This window comes from Streptopelia decaocto (genome assembly GCF_964273445.1).
Source record: "Streptopelia decaocto genome assembly, chromosome: 3".
Taxonomy (NCBI): Eukaryota; Metazoa; Chordata; class Aves; order Columbiformes; family Columbidae; genus Streptopelia; species Streptopelia decaocto.
Window position 1 is genome coordinate 69,570,630 of NC_138656.1, and position 24,484 is coordinate 69,595,113.

A 24,484-nucleotide genomic window follows, 5' to 3' on the forward strand; every position below is an offset into this window, starting at 1 on the left:
GTTTGTTGTCTAAACTCTATCGATTTCAGAATGCACAGGAATGTACTCAAGATGAAAAGCAAACCAGCCTCTTGAGTAAACCACCTTCTTAATGGAAACTTTCTGCAGCAGGAATAAAAATGTAAGGAACAACAGAGTAGAGGAACTATCGACTTTCTGAATGCAGAGAGTGGTCCAGGGAGGTCCAGCAGTGTAAAACCAGATCACTTCCAGCAGGACACAGGACAGCCTTGCTGCCTGCAGAGCTGACTGCTGTGTAGTAAAAAATAACTGCCCGTGGCCTTTAATTTAAGCTGCATGTTTCAAGCTGTAAGCATTTACTTTAGCTGGGCTTCTGAAAATAAAGTAACTACAATCTGGAGCCTGGTTTACAACTTATCCTCATTGGGAAAGAGGAGGGAAAACAAAGACAAAAATTGTACAACTACAACAAAATGTCCTGGGGATGAACTACTTAAAATGAGAAGTCTAGTGTTCACATAATCTTCCCCTTGCTGGGCTATGTTCTGGCTTGTGTCGCCTCGGTACGATCCCAAGGATCCTTTGTGGTACAAAACTCTCCTCAAAAAGCTGTAAAGACATTGCTATCATGGTAAGACCCTGACAACCGTTAAGGTCACAAAGCATTATATTTCTGCAGAAAGTGTACAGGCAAAACTGTGCACCAGAGACCTCAGCCAGCCATCCTCCTCTGTCGAGGTTATACAAGGTCTTGTTCCTAGGGAAACTCTTTTTTTTTTTTTTTAAAGCTGCCTTTGAGTCAGCGTTGAAATGTATTAGCATCAGAACGTCTCCTGAGCTAAGAAAGCATAAATGCTATTTTCTGACTTGTCACTGCAGGAGCATGGTCATTCAAACACTTCAACTGAGGAGAGGGAAGCGCAGCATCATCCTGCACCTATAACATTCCTTGCTGCTTCTGTTCTGCCTGCCTGCCTTGAAGAAAAAGGTCATGACAAAAGCTTGTTCACCACAAGAACCAAAGCAATGTCCAGAAAGTTAGACCAAGTCCTAGTAACCATTGCTTCTTACAGAGAAGCCTGACTGCAGCTGTAAATTTTGAGATTCTCTGCAAGATTACCAGAGCAAAGAAAAATCTTACATTGAAATCTGCTGGAAAATGCACCCTAGGGAAGGAGTCTGAAGGCACAGAGGAAAGGTAGAATGAAACTCAGGATCTGATAACTCAAAGAGAGATTTAATGACTACATACAGTAAAAAACTTATATTTATAAACAGACTATATTCCAAGGGCTCAGAAATGGAGGCAAATGGTAAGGAATTCAAAATGTATCCCTATTCACATTTTGAAATTTAAAAAGGCGAACAATACTACCATTAGTTTTGTTGTTGTCATTATTTTCTATGTGAAATTTTGATTTCCCATCAAAACATATCAGACAAACCTCAAATACATTGAGCTTAAAACACAACTGCTTGGCCTTGTGAAAACGATGGTTTAAATACCTGATGTCACACTCTTTCCTATAAGCACAACTCTTCTGTCTGGGAATACATGTATTCAACCAGTCAGTTCAATGCAGAACTTCTGGCTAACACTAAATTTTCACGTAGCATTACTTCTGAGAACTGCTTTCCATCATCCTGTTTGGCAAGAAGCTGGCAGCCTTGCCTTTGACATCTAGGTTTCATCACTTCTCACTGGACGGGAGCAAAGCAAAATATTTGAACACAAGGTATTCAGCAGCCAGAAAGTCTAAACACACTTAGATTTAATAAAATCTCTCCTCTGCACAAGGAGTTACTAAAAGCACATCAAACATGATTTGTAAACCAAGTTCCCACAGGCATTTGAATCAAGATCAAGATCGTGGTCTTTGGATTGCAGGTGCCCGCCCTTTGGTTTATGCTCAGCCTGTACCAAAGATCACACAGTGCTGGAATTAAGGCTGTTTACCACAGATAAAAATAGTATCCTGTGGCAGATGATGGAAATAACTCCTCAAGTGAGAACCACCACAGGCACCTTCCACCACAGCAGCAGGCACACTGCTCACACCTTGCCCTCTCTCACGTGTTGCTTGCCAGGAGCTGCCCATGCGTGTGAAACCAAACCTGGGACCCCTCCGGAGGACACCAGTGCCTGACCCTGTGGAGAGGGCAAAAGGAGGTACCAGGTGGCTGGCAGGTACCACACCACTTCCCTTCCTCAGTCACCATGCATGATGGATGTGTGTTGGACAAGGTGAAGGAATATCTCCAGGCAGCTGCTGGCTCATGGGAAGAAAGGTCCCCTCCTGCCCAGGAAGGATGTAGATGATGAAACTGATGCCCACAAACAAGCTCCTGCCCCACACTGTGAGCTGCACTGGACACAGCCCCTGATGGATGCTGTGGCTTTAGAAAAATAGCAGTGTTCCCAGGCACGGCAGGGTTAGAGATCTCTCAAAATGATGCTGGTTCCTTGAGGTACCCTCCTGACACCTAAAATCACCTGGCTGTGCTGACTCTCTCCTCTCATCTCTTCCCAAGCCCCATGCTCAAGCCAAGCCCCGGCCTCTTACTCCTGTGCTCCCTGGTCTTTCCCACCCCTTCCTCACACACATGACTGGATGTGCACAGAGCCTTCACCCAAGCCCTCAGCATATCACCCTCCGAGTTACGGAAGAAGCTACAGTTTTTCAAACAACTGCTATAAAAAGTTTCCATGTGCTGCACTTTTTGCTGTTTATACCGCCAACTACAAAAACAGTGATATAGCATGATATCAAAGCTCGCTTTCAAAAGTATTGCTACAATATCCTGGCAGCAGACAGCTGCCTTTTTCATCCTTCTGATTCACCTCAGTAAGCAATTAATAACAGACTTGGACTTGCTCCAGTGCTAAATACCTGTTGTACTTAGGTGTGCCCACGTACACAACCAGCAGCTCCCTATCCTTTTCCACCCTGCTGCACAAGCCCTGCTGGGCACCAGCATTTCTCTCTTGGCCTCTATGGCTACAGACTCACACTATATGCTGCCAATCCCTTCCCACCAGGACAAAGAACTCCAAAGTAGCCTTATTTCCTTCTCTGCCTCCTCTCTCCCAGTTTGACATCCTTTTGGACACCCACATTCACGGTGATGCTTGGGACAAGCCCTGCATGGAGGTCAGGTCACAGAGCCGGCAGGGGGCTGCAGACCTGTCCTTTTTCTTTCCCTCTCCTCCTTCCCTTGAGAGGAAAGAGCAGAAAATTGTTTGTATATCTAAATTCTGAATTCAGCCAAAACTCATCATTTTCTGAAGAGCCACATTTGCAAATAGACACAGCCAAAGTGAAGAAAATGCCATTGAGTTGAGGGTATGGCTTTGTGAGCTCTGATGAGAATCCCCATGAGGAGAAATGAGATTTGTCTTGTCTTCCACATTGCTCTCTCCGAAGTAATGACTCTAGCTTATTGAAAGTCACAATAGCTGAGACAAGACAGAGTTCCGCACTCGTGTTTGAAAGAAAATTCGAGTTATGCATAAGAACAGATAAGTAAAAAAGAAATTAACTCTTTTCAGTCAAACCTGTGCCCTCCTGTTCATGTGGGATAGGAGAAAAGACCAGGGGAAAACAAGTTTTTTTGCCAGATGCTATCCAAGTCCACTGGTGTGGTCTGCCAACACTTTAGGTTTTTATACAGCTATTCTGGCCTCCATCACTAACAGAATCATGCTGCAAACATGAAGGTTTGTACCTTCACTGCATCCTGATGTGATGGAGTAAAATCCAGAGTTAAGCACTTCATCTCTAACCTCTCTGGTGCCAAACCTGGGTCAAGAGCATCAGCTCTTTACTGTGCCATTATAATGGAAGAGAGAGAGCACCATGTGTCTGGGACCTAAATCCACTACTTCTCCAGAGAACGATGAAGATGTCAGATGCTTGTGCTTTTCCTGGCAGTGGCTTCAAGCAGGTGATGAGAACAAAGGGCAACATCACAGGCCTGAGGCATTGCTGGGCAGGTGAGTACCACCAGTCTTCCTTCCTGGCAGTGCTGGGTCTCAGAGCCACAGGCATCACAGGGGGACCCAGAAGGTGACCATTCATTTGGGAGTTTCACAAACCACCAGTTTCAGGGCAGATACCATTTACATCAGCTGAGCAGCTGGCTGAGACATGTCTAAAAAGTATACAAATCCACAGCAGTTTCTTTTCAGAAGTCCAGCTTTACATTCTTCACAATATTTTGTGGATACAACAAAAACTATTTTTGAATAATTAAAGAAACCAGTGAAAATTAAGGCAAGCCTATAATCATCTGAAAAAAACAAAAACTGCAGTCTTCCGTGGCCTTTAGGTTAGTATTAATGTATTTTCAAGGGAAGAAGTCCCATGCTTTGCACTATGCCCTACCACAAAAGGAGAAAATACTGTGCACACTTTTTATTTGAATTGCATTTTAATTTGTTTGACTTCATTGGGTTCTCAGGAAACATATTAACTCTGCACTACAACAGTTCCTCAGGACAACCATTTCACTGCCCAAGCTAACCAAGCAGTGGCTGGAAGGCTGAGAGCAGGAAGGGAAGATAGAGCAGCAGAAGAAACAAAAGAACATTGTGGAGTGTTGATTTCATTGCCCAAATTATTTACTTGCTAACTTCAAAGGGATGCAAAAGGAGGAGGAGGTCAAAAAAACCACAGCATGCTTTTCCCTCCTCTTCACACACACTATTTACTGTAATGTCTCTCTTAAAGTAGGAATGAAAAAGCAGCAAATGATCTCCAGTTGGTTCCACAGCGGTTCCATAAATCACAAGTTCCCACCACTGGCCCAGCTGCAATCACCCTCCAGCTGCCCAGGCTGTGGCTGGGGGTTGTCCTCCCCTGCAGCCAGCCACAGGAGAGATTATCTGCCTCAAACGTATAAGTTATTTTGGCAAGCAGCTGGATCACCATAATCAAGTATAGAAAAAAAATCCCTGACAACCATTCTAAGTGCCTTATCTAGCAAAGTAGCTTGCAATTGTACTGCTGTTTTTCAAAGTTAAAGAGTTTTTTAGCTATTGCACACACAGCCATTTGCCAGTGGCCGGGGAAATCTTTCCAGCTGTGCTGACTTGCCTGGCAATGACTTTGTTGTATTGACACAAACAGCCTGGACAGCCTTTACTACCCCAGAAACCTCTCATGTTTGCAGAAGTCTGCAAAGACAAAAATCTGGTGAGATCTGAGATTTTATTTATTTAGCTCCTAAAATGTCAAAAGAAAGAAGAAATCTCCTTATAAGCAACTCTTTCCATCAACAGGAAGCCATGTTCCACTGAAGAGGGAACATAGCACTCAGGTTTGAAACCTTAACAAATAGTAGAGTAGTAAGTCTTACTTAAACTAACACAAATATGAACTCACACACTGAGACTTTTCCAGTTTCACTGTATCCATAAAGACTCGATTATTTTTGCTGCTTAATCAAATAACTTTCTGGAAAGTAAGCATCTCATCTGCTTATACATCTTAGAGACTTGTGTCAGGATGAAGCCTAACACTATCTGTCTACATTTACATGAGGCCTCAGTGACAAGAAAATTCAGATTACCATAGAAATCACTGTGCCAAAAGGAGAAAATGGCAGCTACAGCCTGGTAGTCCCTTTCCTATGAATTATTTAAGGAACAAGGTTTACACAAAAGTGTAAATAGCATCATATAATTTTCTTGCTTTGCTTCTATTAAATATGCAAATAGTAGCAAACTAGGTTTGCCTTTGCTTTTTAGGATCACTATCTGGCTCCATCACAATCTGTGAAAGACAGGCAGTACTGTAATACATGTCAAAAATAAGCATGTTCTAGTCACTGCTTCCAGGACTTAGGCAGTATACCAAAATGTAGTCCTCCAGAGAAGTGAGTTTCAGCACTGGAATTTGCTTTTCAGCACTCTAAATACAGCACTCTTGAGCTTGTGGGTGTGAGAAAACTTCATTGCCTTTTTAACTGCTGCAACAAAAGAGATTTGTAAATTTTAATTTATTTATTTGCTCCCTACATAGCTGCATTCAATATTTGTCAATGCTTTTCTTTTATGGATGTAGCATATTGCTGTGATTGATCAACTCAACATTTTATTAGTGGGAGTGTTTTTGGAAATAGAAACAAGAACAGAGCTACACATTTATGGAAATTTCAGAGTAATCTTAAGCAAAGGGTCCCCTCTTTGCAAAAGGAAAGTTGAGTTTTTATTTTCTAACAAATTCCAGCCCACTTGAAGATACACATCCAGATGACACCCTTCAAGGGCAGATGTGATGAGAAGGTACCGAGAAGTTCACTGCCCAAGCACTTAGAACTGCACGCTCAGAAGGAACCTTTAAGGACTGTAAATAAATGGGAAGAAGGTCTGTGTTCCTCCACCAGCCACCCACACAGTCAACTCAGGGCCCTGGTGAAGCTTCAGCGCTGTAAATACTACGGGGCACAAATATCCCACAGACAGGAGTTTCTTCCCTGTCCCTCTGCTCACAGCATCCCAGCAGTGCAACAGGGACATGGGGCCACAGTGGGAAATGGAGCCACCTCCCACCCCATGCTGGGCTTTCCCTGGGTTGGGGGGATATTGTGCCACTAAGACATAGCCTTGGATTCTCCTTCTCTGGAGACATTCAAAACCCACCTGGACACATTCCTGTGTAGCCTCATCTAGGTGTTCCTGCTCCGGCAGGGGGAATGGACTAGATGATCTTTTGAGGTCCCTTCCAATCCCTCACATTCTGTGATTCGGGGCAAACATGCAGTTGGATTTCTATTAAGGGCTTTTCAGGCAAAGTAGGAAATGCTAATCTTAACTGAGAGACATATCATATATATGCAAATTGTTTGCTCTACTTTCTCCATCTGTTTTTTTTTTTTTTCCCCAGGTTTTTCTCTTCACTATGCTTTACTGTAGATTAACTTAGAGCATATAGCACCGAATTTGGACTGTGTGGGAAACATATGCTGCAAGCTCAGGGCCAGACTCGAATATTGGGTTGCACAGGAATAGGAATATTCATAGCATTGCTAAAGACCGACATACCCACAGGGACAGGAAATTCAGAGACACCAGGGTAAGGAAAGGCTGAAGCAGAGCTGTTCCAGTTACAGTAGCAGGTGGGAAGGCAAGATTTCAAAACTACTTTATTTTGGGTAAGAGAAAATGGCTGAACATGATCAAATGAAACCACCACACCGTCTTTTTTAATACATAGTTCCCTTGTCAGTGTGACGCAAGTCAGGCAAGATTGACAGTTATCAATGATTAGGGATAGTCTTTTTTCTTGAAAGCAAACCTATTCTGGCTTCCTTGAAAAATCCCACATTTACCTTTTTTACTTGCATGCCTAGATGGAATATGTGATTTGTTAGTAAGGAAGGACAAGAAAAGTCATGCCACTTTTCTCAAAGCAAATTATACAGCCCCCACCCCCATTATCCCCAAGGTATAAACAAACAAATATCTCAAGAGAAAATTAACTGGTTTGTGAAGGAAACAATAACTGCTCTTTAGTAGCAAGAAGCAATTTTCTGTTTTGCCTTTTGACTCAACCTAATTTCTAGGAAAGTAGCTCTTTCCTCCACAGTTATTGCAATCTAACCACAAGTAGTCCCTTACAACTCCAGTAGAAATGGAAGTGAAAACTTACTGATATGGTCAAAGAGCTACATCAGACTTCTGAGCTGGAACACTGAAAGTAAGAAATGCCTTTTTTCAGTATTCTCCTGCGACTAGCCTGCCTGATGCTCATCAAGGTATTAACCAGGACAGTATGATCAGAGGGTCTGTAAATGAGGAAATTTTGTGATCTCTTTGGTTCATTGTGTTTACATATGATTGCTGTCAAATATATTTGAAATTAAAAAACAAAAACAAAAACCAACCACACCATTACTTAAGTACTAATAGCATTGGTTGTGGTGCTGTATATGATCCACAGCATCATTTCTGTGTCTTCCGTGACACGTTAATATCAAACTGCATAAAAGATATTTGTAAATGGATGTGAAAAATAGCAAAAAAGAGAATATTTTAATGCCATCCTGTGTACATCACTTACACTGAAACTCCGTAATCTTGTTTTATTTGACTGGATTTTTTGATTAACAGTAGTATCAGACAATCACATTCTCAAATTTTAAAACAGGGTACATCAGAAAGGTCTGAACAGTTTTTCACTCATCTCTAGAGAGAATACCTCAATGTAACTGCTCAGTTCATTTTGACACAATATTCTTTTACTTTCCACTTAGAAAAACATAGAAACTGAATTTCATCTTAAAAAAAAAAAAAATAGAAGATTCATTTTCAAAACACAAGCATTAGCACTTGTTGAAAATCAGTATGTTCTCAGATACTTATTTTAAGGACCATGAGCTTAACTATGTGCCTCCTGTCTGTCACAAAATACTAATAGATCAGCAAGTGCTGACTCCTTCTTGGGTTTGAAAATGTGAACACCTACGACCACCCAGGTACTCTTCACACGTGGCACAATACTTCACATTACAGCTTATCTACTGCAATTCTGTTTTAAAGTCTCCAGCTCTGTGGCTCCTAGCCACTTCAACTTCAATTCCCCTCTACCGTGCTGACACAAGAAACATGGGATAATACAACCCCCTGGCTTTGGGAGCAAACTGAGACAACAGGTAGGGCAAGAGCTCCAGTGTCAACCACGGACCTTGCTGCGGAAGCCTCCCAGTGGAGGAGGACCTGCAGGACCCTTAAATTTGTTTTACAGGTTAAAATATATTTTTTCATACCTGAATGATACCATAGACATTTACAAATGAAGCATAGCTCACTACAAAGTCAAACAAACCCACCAACACAGAACTGGTGTTTCAACAGAGCAAAATACAAGTAGTTTTGGGCAGGAGCCGCATGTCTCCATTCTGTGCAGTTACCACAGCTGCAACAACAAGGCTCAGGCACATAACAAAGCCATTCTGTTTGGATGGGTGAAGAAATCCACCTATGTTTCCAGTGTTTTGAGGTCTCCCCTGCTACACCATGAAGAAAAGTTTTGTTTGATTTCTGACAGGACACACGGGCCTTTGTATGGCGCAAGGGATTGCATCCAGAATTCCCCATGTGTTTTTGTAATTTGAAATAAAACAAATAAACACAATTTTTATTCAGTAGACATGAACATCTGGAAGATGACATCAACATGACTTCAACTTTAATGTCAAAGTGTTAGACTGAAATCCAATATTGTTGAACAATTTCTGGTGGAAGTGCCAGAAACTTGAACATCACAAATTAAAACTGTGATGGAAACAAGGCTTCTGCAGCAGCTGAGGAAAGAAACAACATTTTAGAGCTTCACTAAATGCCTGGTGAACGTTACTGTAATTACAATAGGAGCTAAAGCCTAAATGTGTGATACTAAATATCAAAATGAAGACGCTGGTCTTGTAGGAGGCCTTGAGGCTGAGTTGTTAGCCTTGCCCTGCTATGCTTTCCTCATTTATTCTCCTGTCTGTCATCTTGGTGCTTTAAAACATCTTTATTAAAGCTCTTTGCAGATGGGCAAAGAGAGCACGGCCTGAGCGCACTCATCCTTCCCTCTGCCTGCATGGAGGAGCAGCGTGGAGCTGCTGCCACCAGGCAGCAACCCTGTCCCATCAGGGGAATGGAAATAATGAGTAAGGATGCACTGGGACTGCGAATCCTGCTCAGGGAGGATGAGAAAGTCCCACCACCACCAAACTAAGCCTTTGCGTCTCAGAAGGAAACTCCCGAGAGGCAGGTCCTGGCTCTGTCAAAAGAAGAGACAGGGAGAGCGGGAGTAAAAGACCAAATTGTTTCCTTCTTGTAACACTCTCAGCTCCCAGGCTTAATTACACAGGATCAACAATCCTAACCATAACTACTGGCATGCTCTCTATATGCAAGCATCCAGCCAACCTCAAAAATGTGTCTTTACCGCTCACACAATTTTCATACAAAAATCAGTTTAATTGGATCATAATTTATTCTGAAAGAAAAATTAAGATATCTGTATACTCTTAAAACTAGTCAAACCACTATCCTTTTTTATTTAAACATCACTAGTAGATTGTCCCAGTTTGGATTTTCCTACTCCCAGTTGTAAAGCTAATTAAATCTTTTGGGGAAGTTGTGTGCTCATCCTTATGCATTGCTATTAACATTTTTTTTTTTTTTTTTAATTGCAGGTAGTTGGGATCCAATGCCATTCCACTGAATCCAGTCAGAAGGATTTTATTTTGATTTTGTCTGGCTTGTTTTATTCTTAGCAGATGGTGCAAACCTGTGTGTTGATGAGTACATGCCACAGGAAAGCATCTGATACAATTCATCTGGTCCCAAACTACAGCGACGTCTATGGTGAGGACTTCAGTGCCCACCACCACTCAGGACCACACTTCTTGGCATGATGTCTTAGTTCAGATAGGCTTTCAAAACAATACTATTTCTGGTACCTAAAATGGCTTTGAGAAGATACCTTAGGCATCTCTATACAGTAACTCAAGCATCCTCAAAGTGGGTGTTTTTCAAACTAATTTTTACTATGCCCCACAGGTAGCTCAAGTGAACTAAGGCAATACAGTTTTGATAAATATAAATGAATGTATTTGTACATATGAAAATCAACAAATAATTTGCCTGAAATATTATTCAACAGCCATACATGTTATGTGCATGTGAAGGTAGCAACTTTCCCAAGCTATCTTTTTCTCCTTCCTTTGTCAGCAAGACTCCCAGCGTCCTCCCTGTCTCTGATTTTGTTTGAAATATATCCCCTGATAACCTAAGGAGAAGTACATATAAAGGGCTTAGAGCTATTTATAGCAAAGCCTGTGTGACTGAAAACATTGCAGTTTTCATGCGATGGGTACACACATTGCTTATGAACTGCAGCAGGAAAACTGTTGCCTCCCTCTTTAGTGATTCTAGTCAGCATTCTCAAGGCAAGACAGAGGGAGCCAAGGAAGGAAGCTGACATAAGGACAAAATGCAAACAAACTGAAAATTTACCAATCACTTATATTCAGAAGCTGGAAGAGGAGGGTGGGCACAAGAAAGATGCATCCCTATCTGCATTTCAAACTGCTGGAAATGGGCACGCAAAGTGGATTAGCATGATCACACCAATATTCTTTGGTACTGCTTTTGTACAAGCCCTTCAGAACAGCCATGATGGCTCAGAATTACTGCATATGCTGTTGTCACATTAAATAGCAGCCTTGCCTCAAAATGTTTAGAAGTCTACTGCCCATCAATTCTTTCAACCGGGCATCAGGCACAACTGTCAACAGACACAGGAAAGCTGCAAATAAAGTTCATGTTTGGATGCTGATATGCAAATCCCACAAGAACTAGATTCACTGCTGTGCTTTATTCAAAATGAAAATAAATGAGTTACAGCAAGAGGAGTGGCTTAAATCTTGTTCTTAACAGATAAAAACCCCTATTCCTCATATGCTTATCAACCTCCAGTTCAGTTTTAAGTCCTGCTGGCCAGGAATGTAATAGAAGATGACTCAAAACTCTGAGAAGAAAGACTCAGATTCAACTCTGATTTTGATATCTGCTGCCCACAATTACATGGTTCAAGGTCTTGCTCAATGAAACCAGAAGAAAAACTGGAGAAAGGTGCAAGGCAAAGATCATGTGTTCAGGTTTCCCTCCTTTCTGCCTCGGGTTCAAACCACTGGAAGGAGATTTTTGGAAGAGATACCAGGTCAGGTATGACTGTGTGAGGTTGGCAGGTGGGGAACAAGGTATATTTTGTAGCTGTCAGCAAAGAACTGGCAACTAAAACCACAAGCGAAGTTAAGATCAGGGTACAGCAGAATAAAAAGGGAAAAGATGAAACTTTTATTACAAATTCCAAAGCTATTTATTACTCATGCACAGTCAGAAATGTGATATTTGTCCCCAGGTGGGACATACTAAGCTTATAAACTTGTTTTAATTAAAATCAATTCCCTAAATGCTCAGCATTTCCTATCATCACTCTGTGAACGACAAAATTCCGTGTTTCATAGAAGCCCTTGGACAACACACGTTTAATGTATTTTCAAGAGCAGGACAAGAGCTGACACCTTGGCCCTGCACAGTAACACTCAGATACAAGCCATGCTATGAAGTAACCAAGCCACATGGGGGCGGGGGGGGGAAGCCGCTCATTAATATGAAACTTAAGTAAGAGAACAGAAGCTATAACAGCAGCTTTATCCTTGTTCTGTAGCATCCCTCAGGAAAAACTGAAAAGGAAGGTGAGCTGTTCGCAAAAAAACCCACAAAAAACACAAACCAAAACCAACCAAACAAAAAAAAAAGGTTGTGCAGCCACAGAAAAATGTACTACTCTATTTTTTAAAATGAGTATTTTTAAATCAATGTATTTAAACCAGTACATCTCTCTTTGCACCAGCTGGTGGGAGACACCAGTGGTGACAAGATATAGGATTAGCCAAAACTCAAGTCTGATTCACTCTGGCACTTCTTGTGCTCCCTTACAACATTTAAATCATGTCAAGAAGCTTGTGTAGCAGGAAGTTGGTATCCACTTATCCTTATCTCCTTTCTTCACTGGTGCAACTTTAGGACACTTAGTCCCTAATTTATAGGGTAATATCAATAAACAAACAAATACAATAACTGCCCCCCTGAGGAGAAAGGAAAGACAGTTGTCAAAACCTCTTCTGCTTTCTAGACACTGAACAGACTATCCTGCAGATTTGAGTTCCGTCCAAAGAAAACCAGGCAAAATATTATCTGTGTTTCCATGCTGTTGGTTTGATAGTAGCAATACTTTTAACATTAATAGAATAATAGTGCTTTTAACAATTTATTTGGGAATACAGACGAAGAGTAGGATTCATACATACAGGTTAGCGTCACTGTATGCGCTAAAACCCGCAGAAATCCCAACAAATTTACTAATTCTAACTGACCCTCCAGATGACTTTCTCCTTGGTGTCATCACATGAGACAAACATTGGTGAAAGAGAAAACAAACAAAAAACCCTCATGAAAATTGGGGATTGAGAGAATATTTTTTTCTTTGCTACATATGTGTTACCTGGAGAATATCAAGTTGGAGTCTCAAAACACAGAAACGTATTGAGGACAGAAGAGCAAAGCTGGCATGAAGCTGACAAGTAGAAAGGCAACACAACTCATACCACATTCTCCTTTCTGTAAAGATCTGTACCAGAAATCTCTGGTAATGGGAAAAACCGGTATAAATCAGCCAAACTACTTTGTACCACTGCCTGGGTGCAATGCTAATGCACAGCACAGGGTTATGGAATTTGCAGCCAAGTTGGAACATTAATATTGAGACTACTAATTTATCCAAATGCATTATCAAGCTCATTATGATGCTTAATTTCCAAAATTAACCATTTTACAGTACATATCAGTCAACACTTCTAAGATGGATGCATCAGGCCACGCAACACCACAAGCCAAAAGGTTCCAACCCCTCGATGGAAGTCAGCTGTACTTGTAATTTACACAGGAAGCTTAACCATGAACCGCATAAAAACACAGGGTAAAGAGAGTAGTAGCTGGGCCCTAATTTTAGCAAACTGCAGTATCATAAAAGTGCTTGCAAGATCCTCTTGAAATTCCTAACGAAACTTTGCCCAGCACGAGTAAGGGCATTTTTCTTCCTCGTCGAGGCAGCAGGGCAGCGGCCCTGCCTGTATCCAGCTATGGGGCAGGGGCTGCCAGCCCCGACCCCCCGGCCAGAGCAGGGGAAGTGCTGCCGGTGGCCGAGCGCCGGCCGCCGCGCTCAGGGCTCCCGCGGGGCTGAGGAAGCGCGGCCGGAGCCCGAGTGGCCGCGGGAACCGCCAGAGCCGCTCCCTACCTCCTGCCTGCAACTTGCCGGAGACTTTTCTCCACTTACTTGACTTAAAAAAAAAAAAAAAAAAAAAAAAAAAAAAAGCAAAAAAAAAAAAAAAAGCGCTAATTAATAGAAGATTAAGAAAGCCGTAGTATATATTCGCCGTAAGGCCGGTTACCACTTTAATCTCTCAGCTACTCAGACACGGGGATAAACCCGGCGAAGATTAACCAGGTCAACTATATACAGCCCTCAGAGCAGCTCAGGCTGCGCTTCCGCGGAGCAACGAGACAAGGACGGCGGAGACCCCACACACACTCCCCAGCACCCTACTTCTCACCCCCAGCGCGGAGTAAAACCCCCGGGGGCCGTGCACGCCGGACCCCCTCCCCGCCCGCCTCCCGGACTCACCCAGCTTCTCCGCCCGCAGCCAGAGCGGGGCCGAGGCTCCGAGCAGCAGGGAGAGCAGCAGCGAGGGGGCAGCCCGCGCACCCCCGGCGGGGCCCATGGCTCCGGCTCTCGGCGGGGCGGGCAAGGCACAACTTCCCCACTTCCCTCTTGCTGCTTTCTCTTCCTCCTCTCTTCCTCCTCCTCTGCCTTCGCGGGGTGGCTCAGGAGCCAGCCCACGCTGGCGCGGAGAGGGGCGGCCCCTCCCCGGCATCCTTCCCCCCCGCAGGTGTTTCTGCGGAGGCGGAGAAGGGGCCGTGCGGAGCTGCCTCCGGCCCCGCGCCCCGCCGGTGGCCGGGCTGCAACGCTACCGCCTCCCGCCTCCCCAGCCCGGGGCTGGGGGTGGAGAAAGGAAACGGGAGAAAGGGAAGCGCCACTATTCCCATTGGGCTGCAGCGCGGGGTATCTCCTCCTCCTGCCGTGGACCGAGGGGCCGGCTCGGCCCCGCCGCCCTCTCCCCTCCGCTCCTCGGCTTGCCGCTTCTCCTCCCACCCGCCGCAGTTCTCTGCATCGTGACCAGGGTACTCCCCACGGTTTGGAGGGCTTCCCGCTGCGCTGCGAGCCGGGAGGTTACCCCAAACCCGCGCAGCCACCAGCATCGCCTGCGAGCCCCCGAAGTTGACGGGCCATATATATTAATATATACACACACACGTGTAATGCATACATATTTTTAAGCAAGCAGGATTCCTTTTCTGCCATAGGGAGAAGAGGAGCGGTGGGGCGCGCGGGACGCCTGCGCGGGGGCGGACACGAGTGGGGCCAGCGGGCATTCAGCTCCTGCAGCAGAGGTCGTGCTGGAGCTTCCCGCCCCTGTAACCTGCTCCTGGGATGGGATCTCCACACAGGGGTCCCAAATGCATGTTAAACATGTGCAAGCTTTTGCGCGTTAAAGTTGTGCTCTGATTAATTGTGGATTTTTTTTGAAGGATGCTGCGGGCAGCTCTCTCTCCAGGTGGGATGGCCTCAGCTGCCCTTCTCTGCTGACCTGTGGCACAGGGAGTGACTCAGGTGCACGGTAAAGAAACGCCTGCAGCGTCAACAGCCGCAGGAGACCCACACATTAAACAGCGCCCAGCAGTCGCCCTTTAAAAAGTGTGCCAGACAATTCAAAGTAGCCTGCCTGACACCGTAGAGCTTTTTCAGGGATGGGTTGCCATGAGGTGGGTAGATTCACACTGCTGGCAGGTCAGAAATACTGCACTGCCATGCCAAACTGAGGTATGTAATGAACTTGCATATCCTAGAGACAACTTATAATTGTTCAATTTTGTAGTATTTTAGAAAAAGTCAAGTTTAGTAAACCTTTATTCTAATTGAGTTCTTGTTTTGTAAGTTGTAATGTCTGGTTTTAACTTTTCAGACACCATATGTGATCAGGCATATTTTTTACTGTGTACCCAGTACATTGCATTCTTGGTATATGTATTTAACACAGTTTTTTAGTAGTTGAGACTTATCCCTTCTTTGCAAAAGAGTTCAAAATCTCGACTAAATAATTAGACAGGGTGTAAGGCAGAGCCTTCTTTACTGCAGCAGTTTAGCAGTCAGACTTAATCCTTGCTGGACCTCATCAGCCAATGCCAGCATCCTTCTGGCTGAAGAAGGTTGTGGTGGGTCACTCACTTCGATAATCTGAAGGCTGAGAGACTTTTAAAGGAGAGTATGTCCATGTAAATAAAAGTGGTCTGTTACTGTATTTGTCTCATAGATTGTCAGGAACAAATCCATACAAATGAGAGTGATTATGGAGAGGCAAGTGCAAGAAAGTCAAACCCTGCAACAGCCTCAAGACTAGATTTAAAAAGAACATGGAATTGGTAAAAATATTGTGGTCATAGAAAACAACTTCTCTAATAGCAAATGCTGGTTCAAAACCTACCAATGATACCCAACATAAATTAAAATATGAGAGAGACAAATAAATAGGACAATATAGATGTTGCAAAATATGTATCACTTGTGAAAGAGTTGCAGTTATTGAAAAGCAATGTAACAACAAAATAGCAAATGTTTTGTATCAGTTTCAGTGGGAATCAAAACCAGTCAGTCATACACAGGTTGGTACTGGGAATTACACTGGTTTGCATTCCGTCCACTGAGATCTAGAATATATTCTTTAATAATATGGCCATTTTGTAGTTGTATTTGTTGAGGGTCATGATAAATATTGGCAGGAAAGTCCTGCAAGTCAGTGCCAAGTCACTTTATGGAGGCAGTGCTGCAATAAACTGAGTCTGGTGGTCTTGGGCAACTGAATATGCAAAAACCTTTGCCGCAGTTCTTGCAGATAAAGTTGCTAGTACTGAGCTTTCAGTAGAACTTGGGTGGTTGGTAGCTGGTACAGGCAAGTTAGCAGCCTTGGAAGACCACAGGGTTTTTGCCTATCACACCTTTGGGAGGCTCATAAGGAGGAGGGAGATGGGTTGGCACACACTGGGAAAGGAAACTTTCTCCTTCTGCTGGGCGTTGGAGGCTTGGCAAGGTCCTCTGGGACAGATAGCTAGAGAATAATTCCCTTCAGAGTTATTTTTATTCCAACAGTTTGCAGTAAAATGAGAAGTCATGCCCTTGAGACTGGGGCTGTAAAATATCTGGGAGTGGTACTTGTTTTCCTTTCGTGATTGGTGAAGGAGTTTACTGTACAGAAGCGTTGCCTTTCAATCTTCTCACCACCCTGGACTCAGCAGGAGCTGGTTGCTTCTCCAAGGCCACGTGTTTCCTGTTGCAAACGTCTATAATGTTCAGGTGGAAACTTCACATCTTCCAGAAGATGTTGGAAGCAGGGGGTTTCTGTTGACTTCAGTAGGATAATGAATAACACAATCAGTGCAATAGCTTCTCTATTATTTATTTTGCTATTAAATTCACATTACTTTATCATGCCCTCTCCCTGTCAGTTTTCAGTATGCTGTGGGCAAGGAACTTACTGTCAACTTCCAAGATTAAATAATCATGAAGATGAATGAAGTGGTCTATAGTTCTCAAAGCTGTTATTCAAGGACTTGTGTAACCCCTGTCACATTGCTACTTTGGTTCATCTGTACTTTTCCAAATATCCCTTTATAAGGAGGAGAATTAAAACCAGCTTTTAAATAAATACAGTTTTAAAAGCAAGTGCTTTGTGTAAAGGCAAAAGTTTAATTCAGAAAAAAGGCATACGTCAAGCCTGACTAATAACTTGTGGGGATGCCACACAATGGGAGGTTCACAACACAAATGCTCCCTGGCAGATCACTTCTGACAGCTTAATGCAGCTGATTTTGGTCAATAACACTGATTAATTTGGAAGAAACTGTGTTCCCCAAGAATGTAAACAGGTTGCTTTTTAGCATGAGCACATGCCCTTCCTTTACAGTTAGTTTTCCGAGCATACCAGTTAGGAGTGTTTTGTGTGTTTAATGCAAATGGTATTAACTCTGTCACCCAAAACTAGATAACGTGTCTCATCTAGTTTTCATTATATTGATACAGTTACTGTGCAGCCACTTGCAAATGGGAAATTATGTCTCACCCCAGGATGAACAGCAAGATGGGACTTCAAGACAAAAATCAGTTCAAAACACTTTAGGAGGTGGTTGGTCAGTAGGGCAGGAACATGCTCAGTTGTAATTTATAGACTTGTACAATCCGTAGCTTCATGGATTTACGTTCTTACCTATACTTGTTGTATACTGTTACATACTTGTATGTAACACACACTGAAAGAGCTCCCTCTAAGCAGACGTAGAGCATCTAATGAGTCCTTGCTGCCTTGTGTCATTTAGAGCCGGTAGTTTGTCTGGGGGAGGGGCAGAGAAGGAAGGAAAAACACACTGAAGAGTTTACCTAAGCTTATGTTGCAAGCTTGACACTGTATACATATTTTCTTTCAAAAGCATCTGTTTAGTACCTTTGTTCTAGGAGAAAGAAAAAAGGTAAAAAATGTAATTTATACAAAGAGGTTTAAGTTTCATCGTATTGAAGCAGCCTTGCTTTTGTGCAGACAACAGGAAAGTTCCTGTTCTTCAGAAGTTGTGAGCACACTCTTTGCTGACTGTGTAGAAGGGAGAGGAATCATAAGGCACAGTGAAGTGGAGAGGACCCAAGGTCACAAATCACAAAACGCAAGAACGATTCTAGACATTGAGAGATACATTAATCTTGTCATTTAGCAGAAGGGTAGCTTGCAGATTGAGAGGTCTTTTAACGGTCTTTATACATGGGCCAGGTTTTGCAGTTTCATTGGTGCAAAGCAAATATTCTAATGGATTTACAGGCAAAGCTGAGAACAAAATGCCCTAGTTGCTGATCTCTATGTATTCAGGTACCGTGTTTTACCAGAAGCATATGTGGTGGTTGAATAAAAAAACAGAAAATGAAACATAGGAAGTAAAAGCCTGAAATGCATCTAAATTCAATATTTGTATATGATATGTGAGGAACCCTCGTTGTTAAAAATGATTAGGTTACAGCCAGGTCAGTGCTGCTGCAAGGTTGTGGCGTGGCTTAGAAAGTCTAGCAAGTTCCTTGAGACACACCTGAATTATTCTGTATATGCAGAGTGTTTAATGGACACAGGACACTTTGCTGCGTTTGTGTCATTGGAAGACTAGGGCCATGCCTAGGAAGCAGCAAAAACATTTCAGCCTCTATTGAGGCCTGCATACCATTAAACCAGCTAAAGATAGACTGACCTCTGGGACTCCTCTGGGCTTCTCGATATTCACCTGACTACTGCTGCAAAAAAGGTCTTCTCATTTTGTACCAGACTGCTGGTCTGGGCTCCCCATGTCACACCCAGCTGTGGTTCTGGTGAGGTTCATGTTAGCAACCTCCATCCTTGTGTACTCTACTCTCCAGGTGTGAAAATGCACAGGAGTGATGGAGGTGGTCAAATAACATTTCCACTTTTCAGGTAGTTTTGTGCAAGTAGCTAAGAGGATATCATGACTCAGTGCTTCATTACTTCAAGGGAAACACAAGGCAAAAATTACCCAGAAAAAACTTCTTCAGATAGAAGAAACAGTTTAACTTGCACTGGCACAAGTTGCTGCCCATACCCATACGGATGAGTTGGAACCGTAATACTGGCATTATGCAATTATGCTAGTAGCAAAAATCCCCAGGGAGGAGAGACCATAAATATTCTTAGACCTTCAGAACATGGAAGAAGAAATTTGGGGCAATAAATTCGAGTAATAATCTCTGGGAGAGAAAACCAAACTGCAGCAGGCTTCAAGACTTTTGTCTTCTATTTTCAGCAGAATAATTGGTCTCGTCTGGGCGGGAGCAGTAGCAGGGCCCTTCCTCACCAGGGCTGGCAGGCGCTGCCTGTGGGATAATTGAATGCTAAAGAGGATACACAGCCTTATTCACTACAACAGCAGCAGTTGGGTGTAACTCTAATGAGAGCCAGATAGGGGATGAATGTGCACTTTTCATCACTTTAATTACTGTAACCTATCCAATCATGTCACCTATTATGATGCAATTATGAGATCAAGCTGAAGACTAATCATTTGTCCCACTGCCACATATTTTGCCGTTTCTCGCAGCTGCTTGATAGTCTTAGGTCATAATTTGTCTTACTTTCAAGGAAAATGACATAAAGTTGCTAATCATCCAGATTTTGAAGATAATCAACCAGACGTGCCATGCTGCCGTCTTATTTGCTGTCAAGAAATATGGGGCAGAATGTTCCTTTTCATTTAAACATATTGTTTTCGGGTTGTCTTGAAAAATATTGTGATCTAAAGATTCATGACACTCTTTGTCAAAACAGAGCCTACTATTTTATAACTGACTTGTTGGCAGCATCCTTGATCAGTTTGCCAGTGACAAAGCTCTCATTGCTTTTTATAGGTGTTTTTAAGAATTCTCCTGTTTCTGTAAGGTATTAGCCCTCATACATTTAGAAGATAACCACTTTTAACTCTTAACACATAGGTAGTATGTAATTTTGAACTGTAGCATGTTTTCTTTTTGAGGGTGAGTTCACAGCTGAATTTGCATGGTCTGCATTTTTTTCTGTGAGAGGCAAGTAGTCTTAATCATTTACTCATGTCTTATGAGGCTGCATCAAAGTAGGAGCTAAGAAATAACTTGTGCAAGATATGAAGCAATCCCGTGGTCACTTCCAGGAATAAACAATTATGTTTGAATCACATGGCTTTTTAATAAAGACAGCAATCAGTCTAATTATGTTCTTCCAAAAAAAAAAGTGTGGAGTAATGGAAGGTGAATGCACGTGAGCAGAGTTTAACCATTTCTCATGTAGTGAGTGTGGCACTTACTCCCATGTATACTAGGGAGAGCAGTTTACATACTGTTTTATTGATCACTAAACTCCTGGCTATAGAAGTAAGCTTAGAGAGCTGAAAGTAAATACAAGTGTGAGTGGAGTGACTGCCTGGTTTAACAGAAATAATTCAGTTTACACCAGTTCTAGCCCTTTATCCTAATTTCAAGTGTTCATGCCAAGTTGCAGTTTTCTTGCAGGGTGTGATGTGAAATCAGGCAGAAAGCCTCAGGGATGGAAAGTAAGGCCAGAGATGGCTTTCTTTGCCTTCAGTTGATTTCTTTGAAGAGAGAGGGATGGGAATCATGCTTATTAATTCAGTAATTAGTGATTCGTGGGACTGAGCTCCCTCCCCCCACCCTGTGCTCACTTTGGGCCCTATGGAAGATTGCACTCTCTGGGAGCTTCAAAAGTCAGACAGTTGTGCATAGTGGAAGCTGGGCTCATAAATCTGCGATAATCATTATATATGGAGAAAAAGCTTCTTGTGCAACTTTTCCACATAGCATTGGGGCATTACACCAATGGTTTACAAGGTCAAATTCTTGTAATTCATAACTGTCACAGCTGTGGATTACAACTGTATATATAGTTTGAGGGTTCACTGTCAATTGCTTTTAAAGCCTGGCTATTTATTAAATGTAAAAAACTGATCAAATGTCATCTATCTTTGTAAAGACTTTTGTGCCTTCTAAAAGAAAATATTTAAAAAAAATATTGGTCCCTGCAACAATCCCCACTACCCAGCCACATTCCTCATGTGCCCAGAGAAACAGGCAGCTTCACAGAGGAGATGCTGTGGGACAGCTCAGCTTAGTACAGTGCAAAAGGATAGAGGATGCACACCCAGAATCCCAAATGGTGAGCATGATGATGGTGCAGTCAGCCACAGCTAAGGCTGTGTTGGTGGCTGCTCAAACCAGGGCAAAACTAACCTTGATAATAATTACCTGGTATAGTCATGCAGTGGAAACACATACCTCTAGTCTTTAGAGAGGACATGAATCCCTGCAGCTTCTGACTTTCTCATGGAGTATCCCGCTCATCTGGGAATTACGAGGATTCAGCATCTTTTCAGGGATTACCATAATCTTTTACGTTCAGACTTCTGCTGTGCACATTCGAATACTATATCATTTATGCATTTATAGGTTTCAAAAAAGATGAGCATGCTATATAAATCAATCATCAGGATTCATGTTAGCACTGTTAAACTGTTTTCTGACTTTGTAGATTTTAATTGCAAAAGAGAAAAATCAAATGGATTTTGATTCATTCTCATGGCATTATTTGGTCCCTTTCCCATATTCCTATCAACATTCCCTCATCACTAGGGACCTAGAGAGTCAAAGCCATTGAAAAATGGTGGTCAGATATCCTGTGTTACACTATCCACTCCTGTCACTGGTAAGGTGGTGAATTATGACTTCTCAGTTTGCCAGTTCAATCAATTCTAAACAAGCAGGAGCAGGGAGCCTGGCTGCTCTTCAGCCTCCTCTCAGTTACAAACCACTGTTGGAGCACACATAGGTTATCCCACATTGGGTTCCTCTGGTGGCAAAGGCTGGCTATGGTGGACCATGAACCTTCACTTACTTCCTTGCATCTTAAAAAGTATTTAACAATATTTTTCTTGATGTTCCTTGTTTTACGTTAGTGTCCTGGGGACTTTTTGTTGTTGTTTTCATGTGTGGAATTACCTTAATGTAATAAAATAGGGAACATTGGAGCAAAAAAAAAGAGAAAACCAGCATGACAGAGATACCACAGTCAGAAAATAGTGATAACATTTGCAGACAGCTGTTCTACCAAGTGAAGGCTATTTGGTTGCTACACAAGAGAAATATTTACAGCTATTTCATTTTACTGGTCTTATAGAAATTCCTCATATATATCATCTTCATCTGAAAAACACGTGCAAAAAAGCAGTGAACTATTTTGATTGGCACACAGATATTAAAGTGTATGTGCCTGGGCACTCTTTCTGGACCTGGAAACACTGCCAAAGTAAGAATTATTACTTAGCAGTCCTGCTCGGGCAGAGTCTCTGCCTTCAGCTTAGTTCTTGGGCCTAATCTAAACCACCCTGAAGTTATCAGAGGAGCCTGTGCTAAAAGCAGCACTGGGTGCTCCTTTGGGCCCTTAATTTCCAGGTTCTGATGGATCTTGCTGTAGTGTTCCAGGGTATTGTTGCACCCATAGTAATAGGATCTGCCTAATTTCTGCTGCTCACAGAGCAGCAGAACAGAGAATGTGCCTGCACCTCAGCTGTTCAACCTTCATTTAACATGCTATTAGGATGAGTATCCACCAGCACACTGGGCTGTGAACACAAGTGTCTGCAGGGGTTGGAGGATATGGTCTCCTCTGCAGTGTCTGCTGTGGATTACTGCAAAAGGGCCATTTTCACAGAACAGACTTTCTCTGGTGTGTAATTAAATCCATATTCCAAACATTGCTAGAAAACAAAAAATACAGAAACATCTTCTCAGCAATAGTTGTTACAGTATCAATTGTTTTAAAATAAGTAATTCTGTTACATCTGTTTTGTTCTTGAGATTTTATCTTTCTAGCATGTTCCTTTCTTCTTTGAGCTCCACTGATTCCTTTCAACATTTGAAGATGCAGGGCTGTGTGTGTGCATGTGTTTTTGCATATAGGTAATACTGAAAAATAATATACTTTTCATAAGCCAATTTATATATTTAATCTTGAGAGTAGAAAAATATGAATCAGTATGACATCCCTTGTTTAATGCTTCTCCTCTCTTATCCTGCTTTACCTTGAGGTAGTATTTGTCATTACAGCTTAAGCATGTCATTGTTTTGCAAATCTTTAGGGAGTACAGATGTGCTAACAATTAAAGGCCACTCTTGTTATTTATATTATCATAATGCAGAGAGAGGTCACTGCTCTATTGTGCAAGATCACATTCAAACACATCACGAACAGCAGACCTGGGTCCCCAGGCTTCTTTCTATTAAGGGACAATGATGTATCCTCAGACAGAAAGTTAGTTAACAATAGCAGCTGTTAGAGTGAAGGTTTGAACTAGCTGAGTAAAAAAGTCCCTTTCTTGGTCTTCCTGGTGCTGACCTGATGTGTTGAGCCAATTCAACTTGCTGAGCCAGCAAAACATTTTCTTGACAACAAGGTGAATGGCTTTCTGCTGTGTCAGTGACCTGAATTAGCTCAGTAGAGGATCAAAACAGCACCAGAGCTGGTGCAAGGGATGACCACACTGCCAGAGGACAGGACAGGGGAAACTGAGGTCTGGGAACATGGTGAGAGGGAAAGGGAGGGTAAAATGTCAGGGGTGCTCTCTTTTGCAGGGCAATAAACCCTTTCAGTCTCTGTGTGCACCCTCACCATTAGTGTTCAGGTGTAGCTCTGTGTTGTTTGCCCCTCTTCTTGCTCTGGCATCTGCCTGATTTCTCGGTGGAGAAAACCTCTTCAGGAAGGAAACTTCCCTCAACTGTCAGGAAACTTCCTCAGGCAAGGGAAAATGAAAAGCTGGTTCAACACCCAGGCAACTGCTTTGTTGTGGGTCTGACAGCACGTCAGTGCCAGCACGAGTGGCAGCACACACACAGCTGGAGACAGCTAATACTTAGGGCGTTTTAAAGCATTGTAATTAATTTAAAATCAATAAATCTAAATGCAGATGACTGCTGTTGCCATCAATGGAGATGTCAGGCTTGGTTCAGTGGCCTGAACAGAGGCACCTCCTGCCTTTTGAGATGCTAAGATGATCTCCTTGCCTCGCAGCTGCTGGTCTGGAAGGGCAGGGGTCTCCATTGCTCTGGGATGACACCTGCTTGCCCTGGCCCTGACAGGGGCTCTGCCTGTCCCTGTCTGGCCTCAAGGGACTCACCCACTGGCCACAGCTGAGGACCTCATGTCAGAGCCCTGGCACCACCAGCCCCTGCCCCAGCGATGCCCCAGCAAGGCTGGCCTCCAGCTC

General features: G+C 42.9%; 1 protein-coding gene across 1 annotated transcript in view; it reads right to left on the reverse strand.

The window, feature by feature from the left end:
• Nucleotides 1-14,626, reverse strand: part of DCBLD1 (discoidin, CUB and LCCL domain containing 1) — a gene marked incomplete at its 5' end in the record, with an annotated part of 49,423 nt that extends 34,797 nt beyond the window's left edge. The window contains 2 exon segments of the mRNA XM_082049248.1: nucleotides 14,205-14,463; nucleotides 14,465-14,626. Coding sequence (XP_081905374.1) covers nucleotides 14,205-14,463; nucleotides 14,465-14,626 — 421 coding nt within the window.
• Between the last annotated feature and the right edge of the window lie 9,858 nt (nucleotides 14,627-24,484).